General features: G+C 46.2%; 1 protein-coding gene across 1 annotated transcript; it reads right to left on the bottom strand.

Annotated features, from left to right (window-relative positions):
• Positions 1–188: 188 nt before the first annotated feature.
• iqgap3 (IQ motif containing GTPase activating protein 3) lies at positions 189–16,083 on the bottom strand. The gene is made up of 36 exons (XM_010905265.3): positions 15,722–16,083; positions 15,416–15,503; positions 15,063–15,219; positions 14,668–14,745; positions 14,452–14,596; positions 14,213–14,326; positions 12,850–13,028; positions 12,665–12,746; positions 12,419–12,582; positions 11,407–11,494; positions 11,075–11,238; positions 10,727–10,887; positions 10,524–10,639; positions 10,264–10,427; positions 10,090–10,180; positions 9,812–9,979; positions 9,378–9,520; positions 8,568–8,738; positions 8,377–8,460; positions 8,226–8,297; positions 8,074–8,143; positions 7,771–7,979; positions 7,265–7,417; positions 6,987–7,150; positions 6,610–6,834; positions 4,619–4,759; positions 4,370–4,454; positions 4,058–4,290; positions 3,711–3,843; positions 3,349–3,599; positions 3,185–3,272; positions 2,859–3,071; positions 2,595–2,761; positions 2,376–2,504; positions 2,125–2,233; positions 189–1,940 (listed from the first exon to the last, which is right to left on the bottom strand). Exons 1-36 carry the CDS (start codon positions 15,753–15,755, stop codon positions 1,827–1,829), a joined length of 4,947 nt encoding a protein of 1,648 aa, XP_010903567.2. The 5' UTR covers positions 15,756–16,083; the 3' UTR covers positions 189–1,826.
• Positions 16,084–16,395: the final 312 nt, after the last annotated feature.

Below are 16,395 nucleotides of genomic sequence, written 5' to 3'. Positions count from 1 at the left end.
AATGTCCTGAAAATTCATGAACATCTATTGTGGATTTACTAGCATGTGGAGCTCACAGGGTGACTGATGGTTTGTCTGATGGCCATTGAAGTATAAATAACCTTGCATTGGAAGAGAAAACTGTAGAGAAAATACAATTACTTAAATGTAATGTTGAAACAAAACTGATAAACATACAACTTTGAGTAAACAATTCCATTTTTATTAAAATATACAAGTAAAAACAGGAGTGCTAACATCTTCCATTGCATAGTAAGATACATTAAAATATGGGTATCAACTTCCCTTACAGCTAAACCTACATTAACGATATGTAAAAATATTGATACATACAATATTTATGGCCATGTTGGTCCATGTTATAATTTTTGTCACGTTCACATGCTAGTAGGAACTAGGAAGCCCAGAAATATCCGCCTTGCTATTGCTTATATTTTAATCACAAAATGCGTTAAGCGATTTAGCAAGTCTGAAATGTCAATTCTCAAGTTCCAAATAGCACGGAATGAGACAAAAGCAACCATTGTGCTGAAAACATTAGTGTTGAAGAGAGATAAAGTAATAGAATAATCAAGACTGAAATTAGAGTTGACAACTGAGACAGTAAGAGAACATTAATACAATAGAATGACAGAAAATATATACATTGGTATGAACAAAGTTGAGCCTTATTGTCAGGCAGTTTCTCAGAGGTCAACAGTACGGTCAGAGATACTCCTGTCGATAATATCTGTGCAACATCGCCCAGTGATTAAAGGGAGGCTAGTTAATGGAGTTACTAATTTCATCCGTTAGGATTAAACACGTCTTTCAAGCGGCATGCAAGCCCTGTCTGCAACCTACATAAGAGGGGAAAAACAGTTTCTACCCTGGTATCATTTCATCAAGTTATGAACAAATTGGTGGGATCATTCCATGTGAGTTAAATTATGCAAGAAATGGCAATAACTTTATGGGCACATATTGCAAGAACAATGAAGAAAACAATCTATGATCTATCATCATGTCTCAGGAGAGTATGGACATGTATTAGTCTAGATATTAAATAATGATAACCTTCACAGGGTGGTGAAAGTGCACATGGTTTTTAATTCAGAACATGAAAACATAAATTTTCAGTGCACTAGGTCATCAATTACTAATTTTAAATATGAAAAAAAGTCTTATTGGTGAAAATCACTGTTATAAAAATGCAAATTTTCTTTATGGAGGGTTTAGAATCACTTGTACCAACTGATGGAAACCTAATGAAGTGAATCACAAGTCACAATTAAAGTAGCCTTGTCCTGTTGCCAGGCCAATGAAATGGAGTCTAATGGAAACGTGAAGCTGCATAACGTGAAACTAAGAGCACATCCATGTTGTTTGCCCATTTAAAAGTAGTGAACTATATACTGAAGGATTCTGTGCAAACACTGGGCTGTTTTGTGCGCAGGCTGGAGTGGTTCTATTTAAACACTAATCCATCCATAATTTATGAGAAACTGCTCTGTGAGTTTTTGAAAAGGGAGCAGGGTGGCAAAATCGTCCGGCTGAAAAATACGATTAGGATACAGTCAATGTATAATGTCAGAGGATTCAAGAAATTCAAACAAAAAGTCATTGGTACACAAAAATTAAAAAAACTACAGAGATATATTGTATTTAGAGTATGTAAATAGAGTTGTACATCCTTATTGATGAAAATCCCCTTATTAAAGTAAGCCACTCTAATGTGTCCAAAAACATTACAAAAATAACATTGAAATCTGGAAGGGTGAGATTAAAGAAAACCAGTAGCATTCAGCCCTGTGTTGTCAGGGGAGACGTGGCGATGTCCCGACTCCTCACTTCTTGAAGAACTTCTTGTTGAGGAGGAAAATGAGCAGGTTGACGTTGACTTTGGCCTTGTCAAACATCTTCATCACAGCCACTCCCTCGTACTGCAGCTGCAGCAGGTCCTACAGACAAGCAACAGAAACATGGGAATCGACAGCCCAGGAATGCAAATACTATCAAAACCTCAGCACTAAGTCATCATGGCACCATGTACAATACCGATTGCTGATCTCAGTCACTTTAATGGAATTTGTTCAAGTTCTACGCTACATTTACCCTACTGCCTTCACCCAAAGCTTCACTCACCTGGTATTTGAGAGGGAACTTCTCCATGTCCACACCCATAAAGCGAGCCTTCACCTGGAATGTGCCTCCCTCCTCACAGGGCACGATGTCAAAGATCACATTTTTAAATCTGAAGAGAAATAATCAAACACACTTTATTTCTTGTGGCAAGGTAACCTGAACAAGATGATTCAGCGGGCTGGGGGAAGGGTGACGTGTCATGCTTGAGAGAGAGAGCGCATGCGTGTGTGTATGCGTGTGTATATATTCACTGTGTGACAGGCAGGTCCTCGATCTCCAGCAGGACCCCTTTCTCATGTAGACGGGCAGCAGTGTAAGTGAGAGTGGGCTGCTTGCTCTTCTTCCCTTTGCTTTCTGCTGCCTTCTTCCCACTAACCTTACTGAGGGACAGGGAGTGACAGGACTAAGCACAGTAGTAGCGGTTTCCCTTCTAAACCTGGCTGCAGTGGAGTGACTGGCTAGATGATTACCTGTGCTTGGCTGTGAGGTTTTCCAGGCAGGTGGTGATGTACTGGCTGTAGAAGTCCACCTGTTCACTGTGGAAGGAGCTCTTGCAGTGGAGGCTGCTCAGCGTCTGTCGCAGCTTGACCAGCTCAGCCTGACGTCGCTGCCTGTATAGACGCTGGTGGCTGATGTCCTGAGGGGGGGGGTTCAGAACCACGGCGTTACAAAAGCATGTGTGTGTTGTAAAGTTGTGTGTGTGTGTGTGTGTGTGTGTGTGTCTGTCTATCTACCTTGGCTATTAACTGTAGTATCTGTGTCTCAGAGTCAGGAGGGGTTAGAACCCCCAGGCTCTCTAGCCTCCTCAGACTGCGCTGGATCTTCCTTTTCTTCTCCTCCAGAGACAGGTTTCCATCGGCAACGATCGACTGGTTCCTCTTCATCTTCTCGGGGGTGCGGGCGTCCCTCTGGGCACGGCGGTGCATCATCCAGCCGTGCTGCACCTCCTGAGGAGGAACACACCAGCAGTTAAGGGGTTTATTAATCCCTACTAAGGGATTAGAGTGTGTGTGTGTGTGTGTGTGTGTGTGTGTGTCGAGTAAAGGCCTGTAGATTATACCTGATCCTGAGAGGAGGAGGCTCTGAGGACGTCGCTCAGCGTGTTACCAGGCTGGGCTCGGATCACGTCGATGATCAACTGCTTGGTGCTGCAAAACACCCGGCCGTTACATTTCCACAGACAATAACGCCACGCTAAAACGTCCAACGGTCGAAAGGCCCTACCTGAGAAGAATGCCCCTGGCGTCAGGGTCGTCGCCCGAGCCGCTGAACACGTCAAACCTGCTGGTGAGGGTGAGAGACACCTCCATCTTACTGTACTGGGCCAGGGCGCTCTCCGTCTGGGGCTCTGCTGGGTTCCCAGCACCCTCACCAACCAGAGCCTGGATACTGGGCACCTTCCCCAGGTCCCGCAGCAGCAACAGGAGCGCGTCTGACTGGTCAGGACACAGGGAGGCCTGGTGCTCCAGCAGAAGCTGTACGAGATACAATCGAATGAAACGGCTCGTTACGAAGCACCTTCCCTCAGAGTCCAATAACAACGAGGTGTTACAACAAGGTGAAACTAGCTAGTGTCGCATCCAGACCTTGTGCGTGTTGAGGAGCTCGCTAATGGAGATGTAGATGACAGGCTTGTTGAGGATGACCACCTCAGAGTACTCATGGATGTTAAACCTCTCTTCTGGCTCGGGGACGTCACAGGCGGCATGCAGAAACTTCCTGAGGAAGACACAGGACTGACGCTTAACAGCCACCCCTACGGCTCGGTTCTAAAGACGCGCTCGGAAAAGACGGCTCACGGGACTGACGCTTAACAGCCACCCCTACGGCTCGGTTCTAAAGACGCCCTCGGAAAAGACGGCTCACAGGACTGACACTTAAACGCCACCCCTACGGCTCGGTTCTAAAGACGCCCTCGGAAAAGACGGCTCACCGGAACTTGGAGTGGGTCAGGGTAATGTAGTCGTTAAGGGCGCGGAGGTGAGCGCTGTCTCCGTGGAAGTGTTTGTGCGCGGCGGCGTGCTGCAGGATGCGCGCGATGGAGCCCAGGATCCGCCGCTGCTCAGGGAGAAGGGAGGAGCCAGCCGAGAAGTCCACCACGTCGAAACCATCCGGCGCCACCACAGCCGGGTTCATGTAGCGGTAGTACACCAGGTTGCCCACAATCTGACCACAACACAATCAGAAGAGTCACACAGGTCCAGCAGACCCGCACCTCATTCATGGAGCCTGGACAGTGCCCTACCTTGTAAAGCTCGTCTTCGCTGGCCTGAGGAAACTTGGCGCGTAGAGAATCTCTCAGGACCTTAGCGGTGTAGCGCATCCCATACCTGAAACAGTGGGAGGAAGAAAAAAAAATAATATCCATTAAACTACATCACTTAAAAGCCAAATCTGTTAAGAGGAACTAAGAGACGTTTGATTAGGTAGCCTGTGATTTTAATCAATGGCGGTAAAAGTGGCTCTTCGGGCTGCATTATGGAAAGGTTCTTACGGTAGTTTGTACAGATTGCCGGTGATTGCGTTCAGCACGCGGTCAGTGAGACTCTTGATGTTGACGATGGAGATGTCCAGGCGACGCTGCACCTCAGGGTGTGCCAGGGCCTGTTCTGCACTCACCTCATAGGGCAGTGAACTACGGGTGGAAACACGAGACATTTCACAAGATGTTGGGGTTGTCTGTATGCATGGATGTGAACTACTCAGAACTGACCTCTTGAAGCCAACTGGAGAGTGAGTGTACCCCATAGTCAGTAATAGTAAATCTGTGAACGACGTACGTAGTTCAACATCCCATATGTCAACGGCCGGAAATGTGTTGAAATGAAAATGTATGAAGGTCACAAACAGAAATCCAGCTGGCGGTGCATTTTCCATCAGACAGGGTCAAGGGTCGGGCTACAGAAGCAGACCGTAACATGGGGTCCCACTACCATCAGCTAAAAACAACAACTGACTCCAATGAGCACACATTGGCCAACACTGGACCGCGGAGGGGGAGAAACATTGCCTGATCCGACCACTCACAGTCGGGTCACGCGCAGGTCAAAGTCAGGATTCAGTGTAAGCAGTGCAAGTCCGTTAACCCATCCTGTCTGGTGACAGGGGTGCATGCAAGTGGTGGAGTTGTAATGCGTTTCTGGTACACGTCAAGTGGTGGAGTTGTAATGCGTTTCTGGTACACGTCAAGTGGTGGAGTTGTAATGCGTTTCTGGTACACGTCAAGTGGTGGAGTTGTAATGCGTTTCTGGTACACGTCAAGTGGTGGAGTTGTAATGCGTTTCTGGTACACGTCAAGTGGTGGAGTTGTAATGCGTTTCTGGTACACGTCAAGTGGTGGAGTTGTAATGCGTTTCTGGTACACGTCAAGTGGTGGAGTTGTAATGCGTTTCTGGTACACGTCAAGTGGTGGAGTTGTAATGCGTTTCTGGTACACGTCAAGTGGTGGAGTTGTAATGCGTTTCTGGTACACGTCAAGTGGTGGAGTTGTAATGCGTTTCTGGTACACGTCAAGTGGTGGAGTTGTAATGCGTTTCTGGTACACGTCAAGTGGTGGAGTTGTAATGCGTTTCTGGTACACGTCAAGTGGTGGAGTTGTAATGCGTTTCTGGTACACGTCAAGTGGTGGAGTTGTAATGCGTTTCTGGTACACGTCAAGTGGTGGAGTTGTAATGCGTTTCTGGTACACGTCAAGTGGTGGAGTTGTAATGCGTTTCTGGTACACGTCAAGTGGTGGAGTTGTAATGCGTTTCTGGTACACGTCAAGTGGTGGAGTTGTAATGCGTTTCTGGTACACGTCAAGTGGTGGAGTTGTAATGCGTTTCTGGTACACGTCAAGTGGTGGAGTTGTAATGCGTTTCTGGTACACGTCAAGTGGTGGAGTTGTAATGCGTTTCTGGTACACGTCAAGTGGTGGAGTTGTAATGCGTTTCTGGTACACGTCAAGTGGTGGAGTTGTAATGCGTTTCTGGTACACGTCAAATCTTATGAAACTTTTGAACACCATACCATGCCAGAAAACAGGCGCATCCTTTCATGGCTACGGTTTGACCGGCGTCGCATGAATACATCCGGCAGTTTCTAGATACTTTACACAGAGTACATTTTACTTTAGTAGTCGGCGCTCCCCAGGCCTCAACCTGGTCGAGCATATTTTGAATAGGGTGGAGCAGCCGGTTTGCAGCATGATCGTACCACCGTCCAATCTGTAGTCACTTAGTGACACGACACGTCAGCGTAGACCAACACACCCATGGAATGTTTCCAACACCTTCTAGAATCCTGCGAAGACCTCCAGATGTTTTCACTGCGTACTATATGGGTGTCACTAAAACTGGCTATTGAGAGTAAAAGTTAGAAATCTGTAAGCCTGTCCATATCTCAGTGAGTGCATTTCTTGCTATATACTGACATCTGGTGACAAAAACTGTCTATTCAAACAAACTCGTAGACAGATGTGTGTTACTACCCGCGCTCAGTGCTGACCTCTTGTGGCCCGTCTGGGTCTCGGTCTGGTTGATCCAGCTCTTGTAGATCTCGCAGGGGTCCGTGCGGATGCTCAGGGTGCGGTCCTGCAGCACCTCCCTGACAGCCGGCCCCAGGATCTCCTTCAGGGCGTTCTGACCGCGCGCATGCCGGTAGAAACTCACCAGCATCTTGATGACCGTGGGATTCCCCGTCACCACCTCCTGGGGCTGGTCCACCTTCCACCTGGGGGAACAGAGAGACGCTGAGCTCAGCCGGAGTGCCTTAAGAGCGCCATGCGTACTGACGCCATGCGTACTGACGCCATGCGTACTGACGCCATGCGTACTGACGCCATGCGTACTGACGCCATGCGTACTGACGCCATGCGTACTGACTTGATCTCGTGACGCAGCGCCGTGGTGAACAGCTGCAGCAGCAGGTAGGCCTCCCGGCAGTCGGAGCCGTAGTTGAACAAGGTGAAGATGACCGTCTCCATGAAACCGGTGGTCTTATTCTGGGGCATCAGGAAGATCAGCTGGGCCAGGTACATAGGCTGAGTCTAAACAACAAACCCACACACACTCAAATTAGGCAACAAGTTGTGGACAACCCAGCCCGGTCAGATGTCTGACCAGTCATCCAAAAACGCCAAAGCCGTTTTCCCTTCACTCACCTGGAGCAGATAGAACAGGTGCTGGTAGGCCTCCAGTTTCTCCCGTTTGTCTTTGCTAAGGGCCTTCAGGCCTTTGCTCTTCTCCAGAGCCATCATGTCCGACAGCTGCTCCTTGTTCTTCTTGGTAAGCTTTTTGCAGTGGGACACCACCTCCTGCAGAGAACCAGGAGAGTGTTTGAGAACGGACCCTACTAGGCCCTTTCCAAAAGAACAATGGATATGACGCTTCTAATTACGTACAAACATTCTGCTAATAACATCTGTGGCAGCGGGACCAGAGAGCCATGAGACAAATGGCATGATAACGAGTGGAGAACTAGATAGTAACAACGTCTACACATGCTGGCTTGGGAAACTAACATATTGCTTGTAATTTATCATCTCTGACCACAGTTGTGGTCTTGACTGCCTCAAACCAAAAACAGCTAATTATGTAAACAAGCTAATGTGTGCTAGGAACGGTTCTCTTTTTACGGACGAGGGACAAAAAAAGAAATGTCTCGGACCTGCAGTGTTACACGGTTGCGCACTAGCAGGCCTATCTTCAGGTCCATGATGTCCAGGTCCGTCTCAAGCTGGCGGTTGGAACGGATTGTCCTCACCACCTCCTCCCTGATACGCAGCAGCTCCCCCTCTTGGCGGATGTCGTTATCACCCATCTCCAGCAGGTGGGCAAACTTCCTTACCACCGACAGTGGTGGGTTAGCGGAGTGGACTGGAAGTGGGAGAGAGAAAGACAAAGGTGCAAATTTGATAATGACTTAAAGGGGAGCAATTGGAAAAAAACAGCTGTAGCTGTGACCACCTACCTAGCATCCTGTATTCCTCACGGGCCTTGTTGGCTCGGAAGAACGCTTGGATCTTTATAATGGCACCCACCTGCAGACGGACAAAGGTCAGGCGATATTTTGAACAAAAGTTGTACAGAGGGTTCATGTCCAGGGATGTTGCTTGCACTTACATGACGTCTGAAGAAGCGCTTACGAGAAAGATATTTCCTCCGAGCAATCCACATCTTCACACTAGCCTGGATCTAAAACACACAAGTCAACTTCAACACTGGACAGAGAAGACGGAGAAAAAAAGATCTCCAATTTACAAAGTAAACCTACTTTAACCACAGCCCTCCAGTTCTGATTAAGATATTCCAGCCTCTTCCTGTAGGCTCTCTGCTGCTTGAACCTTCTCCAGTGGGACTGGAAACAACACGCATGTAAGCACCTTGCTTTTTTTTTTGAAACAACTTATTTCATGACAGTATTTGCGCTGGCGTTTAACATGTTTCTCCCCCGGGCTGGCTGACCTGGATGGTGGTGACAGCAGGTAACTGGGTGTTGAGGAAGTGCAGACGGGCTCCCAGTGTCTGCCTGAGGAGGAAGCCCCGAGTCCTGGCCTGAAGCTGCACCACAAGGTCCTCGCTGGCCTTCCACTGCACCTCACGGCTATGGGCAGCAGTCACACCGCTCAGCACCGCCTGCTGGGAAAGACCAGACGACATTAGTAACGGAATGTTTTAGAGCCAATCCATACAACCGTGAAAACGGTAAGGGGTGTAACGGTACCGGACACCTTGAATTGTGATCCTAATTAATAGATACAAACTAATATTTTGATTGTGAAAACAATAAGCCTATAGCCTACAGCTACATTGCTTTGCCTATTCCTTTTGAGTATGTCTAGGATAATAATATTTCAGGTTTACTTCATCAGACACAATGCAATTCATCGGGATTGCAGCACCAAAGGAAATGACCTCCATACTTGTGGCAGCTTGCTGGTCAGTAGCCAATCGGCAATTTTCAACAAACCCAAAGCACTTGGATGCACTTAACTAGAAGTAACCACGTCAAAACCGTTAAATACCAGCCTCCCAAACTGATACGAAAACATTGATTAGTAATCTGGCCCAACATAATCATTCTGTCACTTCATTTTTCAACTGTACCAAAACAGCTTAGTAGGTTTTGAACCGTTACACCTCCTAGTCACTTCAGATAATCAGCAGCGGTGTCATCAGCGCTACAGGAGCCATTCAACAGTGATATGGTTTGGAGGTAGAAGATGCGGTCTCAGAGCCTCTTGTTCTACAGAAAAATGTTCAGGTGATTTTGACCTGTATTTCTTCATGGGTCAGGAACACTGAGCTCTGGACGAAGCCCTGCGGTCTCTCCCAGGTGCCCTCAAGCTTGTTCAGGTGGAAGTAGTAGAAACTACCGTCATCAGTCTTGATTCTCAGCCAAGGGCTCCGGTTGTCCCCTGAGTACCAGTACATCCGAGAAATGTAAGTTTGTAACTTATCCCATATATTACAATCTGTTTCAGCAGCCAGTTGCAAGAATGCCAGAGTTACATTCCTATGCGTTTATTCATATATTCTGTAAGAAATAATTACTACATACGAAACATTAGAAAACATTGAGAGGTTTAATCTTTCGAGAAAATTGGACCAATATGGATGTTAACCTTGTGCATCTACACCTGACCACGGTGAAAGTGCAGAGCTTACAACAAGCGGAGAAGGAAGAGAAAACGGTAGGGGTTACTGACCTTCCATAGATTTGGCTCTCAGAAGGGCGGCTAGTTCAGCCTGGTACACCTCAGCACATTCGGTCACCACACAGCGCAGAGACACCTCAGGCAGACGTAGGACCCGGAGCGTCTGGGACGCCTTGCCCTCCTTCACTGCCTGGTTCACAGCCGCCAAGCCCAACGACACTGGCCAGGGACGAAGACACAGTGGTTTGCGACAGTATAATTGATAAACATGAGAAAACCCCTCAACACAGAATTGTAATGTGGATTTGAAGGAAATGATGCAGCCTTACTCTTCAGGGTTCTTTGAGTGTATTGATTGGCTCTTTTCACTCCCTCCTGAATGTCAGCCAACCATAACTCTGCTCCTGGGTCACGGCTCATCTGTCATTGCACACGGCAATGAATGATAAAAGAATTGCTCAGCCGACAGTTTTGAAATGTTGTTTTTTGCCTCACTAACTTACCTCGGCTTTCTGCTTCCGAGCTCTGGTCAGCACATCGTGGTAGCGACGGGCGTTGAGTGGCGCCACCTGCTCCAGACCACTAGAGGGCAGCAGCAGAGCAGCCAGAGTCCTCTGAGGGTCACAATGGCACAAGGCCTGGTTGATAAGCCCAATGGCGACGACCTCTGAGGACAAACGGAGGAAACGGACAAGACGGAGTCAAATACAGTGTTCTTCCGGTTTAACAGCTAACTACCAGAGATCTGTTCTCGCTAACGTACGGCTGTGCTCTTCCTGTGCCGTCCTGTTCACAGAGTTGAGTCCCCCCTGGAGCTCATTCCAGGTCAGCAGGGCCCTCCCAGCCTTCCTCCTCAGATCACACAGCTTCTCAAAGTACCTTGGAGGCGAATCACACGAGTCGGTTAGAGACGACAACACCGCAACCAGGCTGCGCGCAGGCGGACAGCGGTACTGGAAACCCCACCTCTGTAACAGGCTGTCCTCGATGTCAGCAAGGCCGGCTGCAGGGCTGACGATCGTGGCAAAGAAGGCTCCCACATCGCCGGCCTCCAAGGCTTGGTTGATGAGAGCCACCGCCGAGAGCATCTCCACCGCCACGAACAGTTCCTCCTGCTGCAGCTCCCCCTGCAGACACGGAAGACCGCGTGAACCCCAGTCCGTTTACAGCTCACCGAAATGGAGCATCTTCGCGTCACCACAAGTCACCCGTGATCAGGGTGTGGCTCAGCCCCACAACAGAGAGAGAGAGAGAGAGAGGCGGAGAGGAACGCGGCGGGGCGGTGGTTAGACTGGCACCTGTAGCCTTGCTTACCTGAGGGCTCTGCTGCTGCAATGGGACCAGCTCCCTCTGGTAGAGCGCCGAGGCGAAGGGGTAGACGTCTGGGAGGTGGGCATCAGGGTCCATGAGGGCCCGGACTGTCTGCCTGGGATCCCCGCGACGCAGGGCCTCGTTAATGGAGCTCACCGCTTTCTGCACTACACACACACACACCCACCCACAATTATAGATGCTCAGCCTGTTGAGAGCTTGTACACACGCACGGCCACACATTTTGGAAAGCCATGTCACTGGAACAGGTGTGGTGCGTGGGCCTAGTGATAGATAGTGGCTGACAACTGTCCACTATGTGGGTGTGGACTGACTTGTCATGTGGCGCTGGGCCTCCTCGTTGGCCACACACACGCCCTCCTGCAGCTCTTCCTGCTCCAGAGGGTCCACACAGCCCAGGTCCTGTGGCATATGAAAGGGCACAGGTGAAGGGTGACACGTACAACAAACTAATACAGAGTCGTCTCATTTAGCTGTTGGTGATGTGCAGCTCATCTTTGAAGCATTATTCGAGGAATCTTGTTACATGGGCTTTGATACATTGCCTTTACCGTGATATTGATGAATTAGTGGAACAGCTGGTCGAAGATATTTAGTGACACCCACGTTACAATACTATACTGTATTATGGTCTATACAATGACCTGAAGGTAGGTCATTTACTATTCATAAATACATAGCTTAGTCAGAATTCAAGTTAGCAGGCTGTTAGCTAACATACATATAGATTACCACCTGCCAGAAACACCACACCATCAGGTGTTGACAGACTAATGTTTTCCCCCTTTAACAGGTATGAATGAAAAATAGTGCTGTCAAAATAATTCATCATAATGAATTGTAAAATCTTCCCTAGTTAAGGGAAAGAAAAACACAGATCTCTATCAGAAACCTCCCTTACTTCGAGGGCCGTCGTTGTTGGGAACTTACAGGAGCAATCTCAGTCCCCAGTTAAAGAAGCAGTTTTATTTCCCATTTGAACCTCACAAATGTTCCACCTCTTTATTTCAATCTTCCTGTTTTCACATTTTTAGACAACATAGTTACTAAAAAATGAATAGGTTTATTTTTTCCAGCAGTACATTCTATAATTTAAAACTTGCACTAAAAACTTTCCCAAGCATATTTTAGTGATTTGTACAGTTCTGTGAGGCAAAATATGATAGATTAACTGCCCACATTACTTTGCCATTGGGGATCTGATATAGCAACCTGACAGTTAGTGGTCAGGGGCTCTAAACACTAGGCTGACCTGCTACGTCACACTGGATTAGTGCCTGCTACATAACCTATAATCACATGCGATGTGAATGGGTCATTGCTCACCAGGGCCTTCTGTTCACGGTCAGAGACCAGTTGCTCCAGGTACCAGAGCCCATGATCTTTCTGGAGGCCCCTCAATGCCAGACAGGGGGCCTGGAGGGCAGCCAGAAGGGCCAAACAATCTCCACACTCCAGGGCCTCATCCACCTGCTCAATGGCTGCGCGCACTGCAAAAAGAAACATACTGGATGTTGCGCTGTGCTTTATTAATATAGATATTTCTCCATTGTGATAATTAAGTATACTCACCATTCACTTTGTTGATGTTTTCTTGAATCTCATTTTGGGTCAAGTATTCCTCATAGATATCCTTCTCTTCTGAACCATTACGCTGGAGATTAAAAACATTACTTCTAGCTTGACAGCACCAGAAACCCATTACACTGGAAATAAGTTGAAAACAGTTTAAAATGAAATAACATTCATTCAGTCACCTTGGTGCAGGCAACCGCAGCCTTCTGTGTCCGTGCCTGGCGCAGCATCTCCTGGTAGACAGGCATCAGAAGCTCCTGCAGGTCGGTGAGCATGGCGCTGGGATTGCACAGGGCCTGGGCAGTGACCTCAACATGCCCCCTCTCCACTGCCTCGTTGATAGCTATGACTGCAGCATGAACTGGAGGGAGAGGGAGGCAAAACATAAACATTATAACTCGGACAATGGTGAAGGAATGAGGTACTACAATTTTTATTTACATCTGAAATAGCGGTCTGAGACTTATGATTAACAATTTGAAAACTCCCGTTCTGGGCTGGATTTGTAATATTTTGCTGATAGGAGAGTGATCTGTGAGTAGACTCATTATAAAACCTCAGGTAGCCATCACATTCCAAGTTTGAAAGTGAGAGGTTTGGATGACATGGGGCATTAACCGGCACATACACAACATAGCACACATTCAGGGTTCCGTTTCGGCTCGACAAAGGCTAAAACTCGCAGACGCTGTTATCCGGATCGACTGGACTCAACATTGGTGCACATCCCAAATGCCAGAGCCTTTAAGCACCGAACCAAACATTGAGACTAAACATCATACAAAACCATCAACATGATAGCTTTGGATTCTGGAGAAGTAACATGATATCCCAAGAATATATTAGCTGTTTTTGACAACAACAAATTGGTGTGGTTGTAGAATACTTGAACATAAATCTGCTGCATGGTTGAGTTGCCAGAAAGAAGCCTTTACTGCGCCAATGCCACAAAAAAGCCTGGTTACGATATGCCTGACAAAAAATGGCAGACAATTGGCATTCTTCTGCACGAAAGCTGTGCATGAGACGCTCTTGGACTTTCCAGCACAACAATTACCCTAAAGTTGACCCTCCAGTGGTTACAGCAGAAAAAGGTGAATGTTCTGGAGTGGATAGATAATTGTTTCTATCCCATACAATCAAAGCATACTGTACTAATGCAATGCTTTTTAAAATGGAAATATTATTGTGCTACATTTTAGACAGTTCTTAATTCAGAATGTAGTATTTATTAGGCCGCGTCCACTGATGTGTATTGATGCAGGAGTGAATTTGAGATTAAGTATTCACAGGATTGTGTTAGGAATTTAACAACTTTCAATGCATTGATTCCGGTAGGGAAATACCATTCTTTAAACATTTCAGGAAATATGAACATTGATATAGACCTCCTGCCGGCCAAACGATAATATCACAGACTGCCTGTAAAGTATGTTTTAAAATATATGAATTCAACATAATGCCAAGTAGACACTTTCTCTGTTAACTTGTTTTAGAAAGATAACTCATAACCATGGTAACAGTCAGAAGACTAGGCAAACTTACCAGCAGCCTCATCCACTGAAATCTCATTGGCCAAGATGCCCCCAATCTTGCTGAAGGCTGGCATCTGTATGCCATATTTATCTAGCTCCCGTTTCATGTTGTTAATTTCCTCTTCTATGGAATAAAAATTATAGCAAAAAAACATAGGCGTAAGAAAGGTATCTTAACAGCATATGTTTCCGCTTAAAGCACCTAGTAATCATTTAAGATTGAAAAGCAGGGTCCTAAGTGGACTTTACCGGTAAACTTGACCTTTCCACACAGGTCATGGATCTGAGGAGCCAAACCCAGTCGGAAAAGATAGAGGCTGAGAGCATGGATGCAGTAAACAGTCCTGGGCATGTTCTTCTTATCATAAACGTCAGTCGTCTCTGGGTGAAAGATCTGAAAGAACAACAACTTAGGTGCAGTTCCGCTCGAACAAATAAAAACATGTTTTCCTTCCTTTCATTTACCGTTGGTAGACCGATCTCTGCCATTGAACTGCGCCAGTGGTTGATGTTGTCCGTGTGGCGGAACTGCAACCCCATACCCTGGAGAAAAGAACCGACCCGTTCAAGTCATCTGCATTATGACACCTTGATATTCAAACATGGCCAGTGCCTTGAAATAAGGTACGATGCATGTTGCACAAATTACATTCTCAGCACTAATAGGACGTTTTGTCCAATTTCCCAGTTGTCTTGACGTACTGAAATTGTGGGTCAAATATTTCAGAGATACAATGTTATTTGCGCACACAACTCAGTAGCATGTTAAAATAATCATTATTTAGATGTAAAAGAGTAAAACAAGCCTATATTTAGAGCCATTTTAGAAGATCCATTGCTGTGGGAATAGTGGATCACACCTTGTAGCGTTCCTGGTTCAGGTCATAGATCCTTTTAAGGGGGACTATTTCAGGGGCAAAGCGGTGGCCTAGCTTGGCTAGCAGCACCCCATTCCTCAGCCCCTCCTCCAACTCAGTTGGGGCAGGCAGCTCCTCATGGAGACATGCTTCCATCCACCTATCAAGATAGAATAAAATAAGTTCCAGAAAGTATCAATGCAAGGTCATGTGATCAAAATGTGTTGATTAATATTGACTAAAAGCAATATGACTGAATATTTATTGAGTTCAACTTGAGTTAGAGATCATTAGTTGTGATACAGGTAAGTATTGCACAGAAACCCAACTAAAAATTACTATTCATATGAAATGACCTTTTAGCCTCTTCCAAACGGCATAGGTATTGATAGGCAACATTTTGAATGCGCTGTTCATCCATCTCTTCAGCGGTCAAACGCTCATCTGTAACAAAATGTCATAAAGAATTGATACATTTACGAAAAGCTTCTCCAGTTCCCAATCATGTTTAGCTAGCCAGATATTTCGACATCCAGCTAACGTAAATGAGTTCCATCGCACCAAGCCACACTGTTCAAACAGGGAAAACAATCGTTTTACTATTTATACACTGGCAGTTTAACATTGGCCAATTAGCCACGTTACACTGTCGTTTGACTTACAGCCTGAACGCGTTTGTGTGTCCGAATCTCCCATTGTCTTGACTTTTTCACCGCTGACAGATTAGCCAAATTAGCTACCTAGCTAACTTTAGTCTGGTTGTTGCTGTCTGGCAACGTTAGAAGTACTGCTGTAAACTTTTAGCTAAAAGAACAGCTTAGCTAGCTATATTTTCCGATACTACTTTGGAATTCGACTTTCGCATCTGAATACCGTAGTGTTTCAATTAAATTATTACTCCTATGTCAGCATTTTAAGCTTTTAATCAATTTTAAACAAAAAATACTCCAGATATAATTTCTGCTATCCAATAGCACTGACTCAACTGCAATGCGACGGTTTCTGTACTGTTTACTTTCCGTCAAATTTGAACTTCGAATATCCCGCCACGCTCTCATTGGGTATTAAGTAACTATTTCTGATTGGCCGAAACAGATGGTCGCTTTTGCCTTGTGGTGCATGAAGTGTATTGTTCTAACAAAATAACCCGAAAACGTTCAGGGAGATGTTTGCTTATTACTTGCTTACTGGTAAAAGTAACACATTTCATATTAATATTGTATATGTATATTAGTAAATAGCGATACAGTGTTGAAGATTCTTGTAACTAAACTCCTCACTTCCTGTTTAATATTGCCATAGAAACAGACCTGCTTCTTTCTTAGCTAACCAGTGT

The sequence above is a fragment of the Esox lucius genome, chromosome 20 (genome assembly GCF_011004845.1).
Source record: "Esox lucius isolate fEsoLuc1 chromosome 20, fEsoLuc1.pri, whole genome shotgun sequence".
Classification (NCBI taxonomy): domain Eukaryota; kingdom Metazoa; phylum Chordata; class Actinopteri; order Esociformes; family Esocidae; genus Esox; species Esox lucius.
Note: the sequence above shows the minus strand (reverse complement) of the source record. Positions and strands in the feature narration are given on the sequence as shown.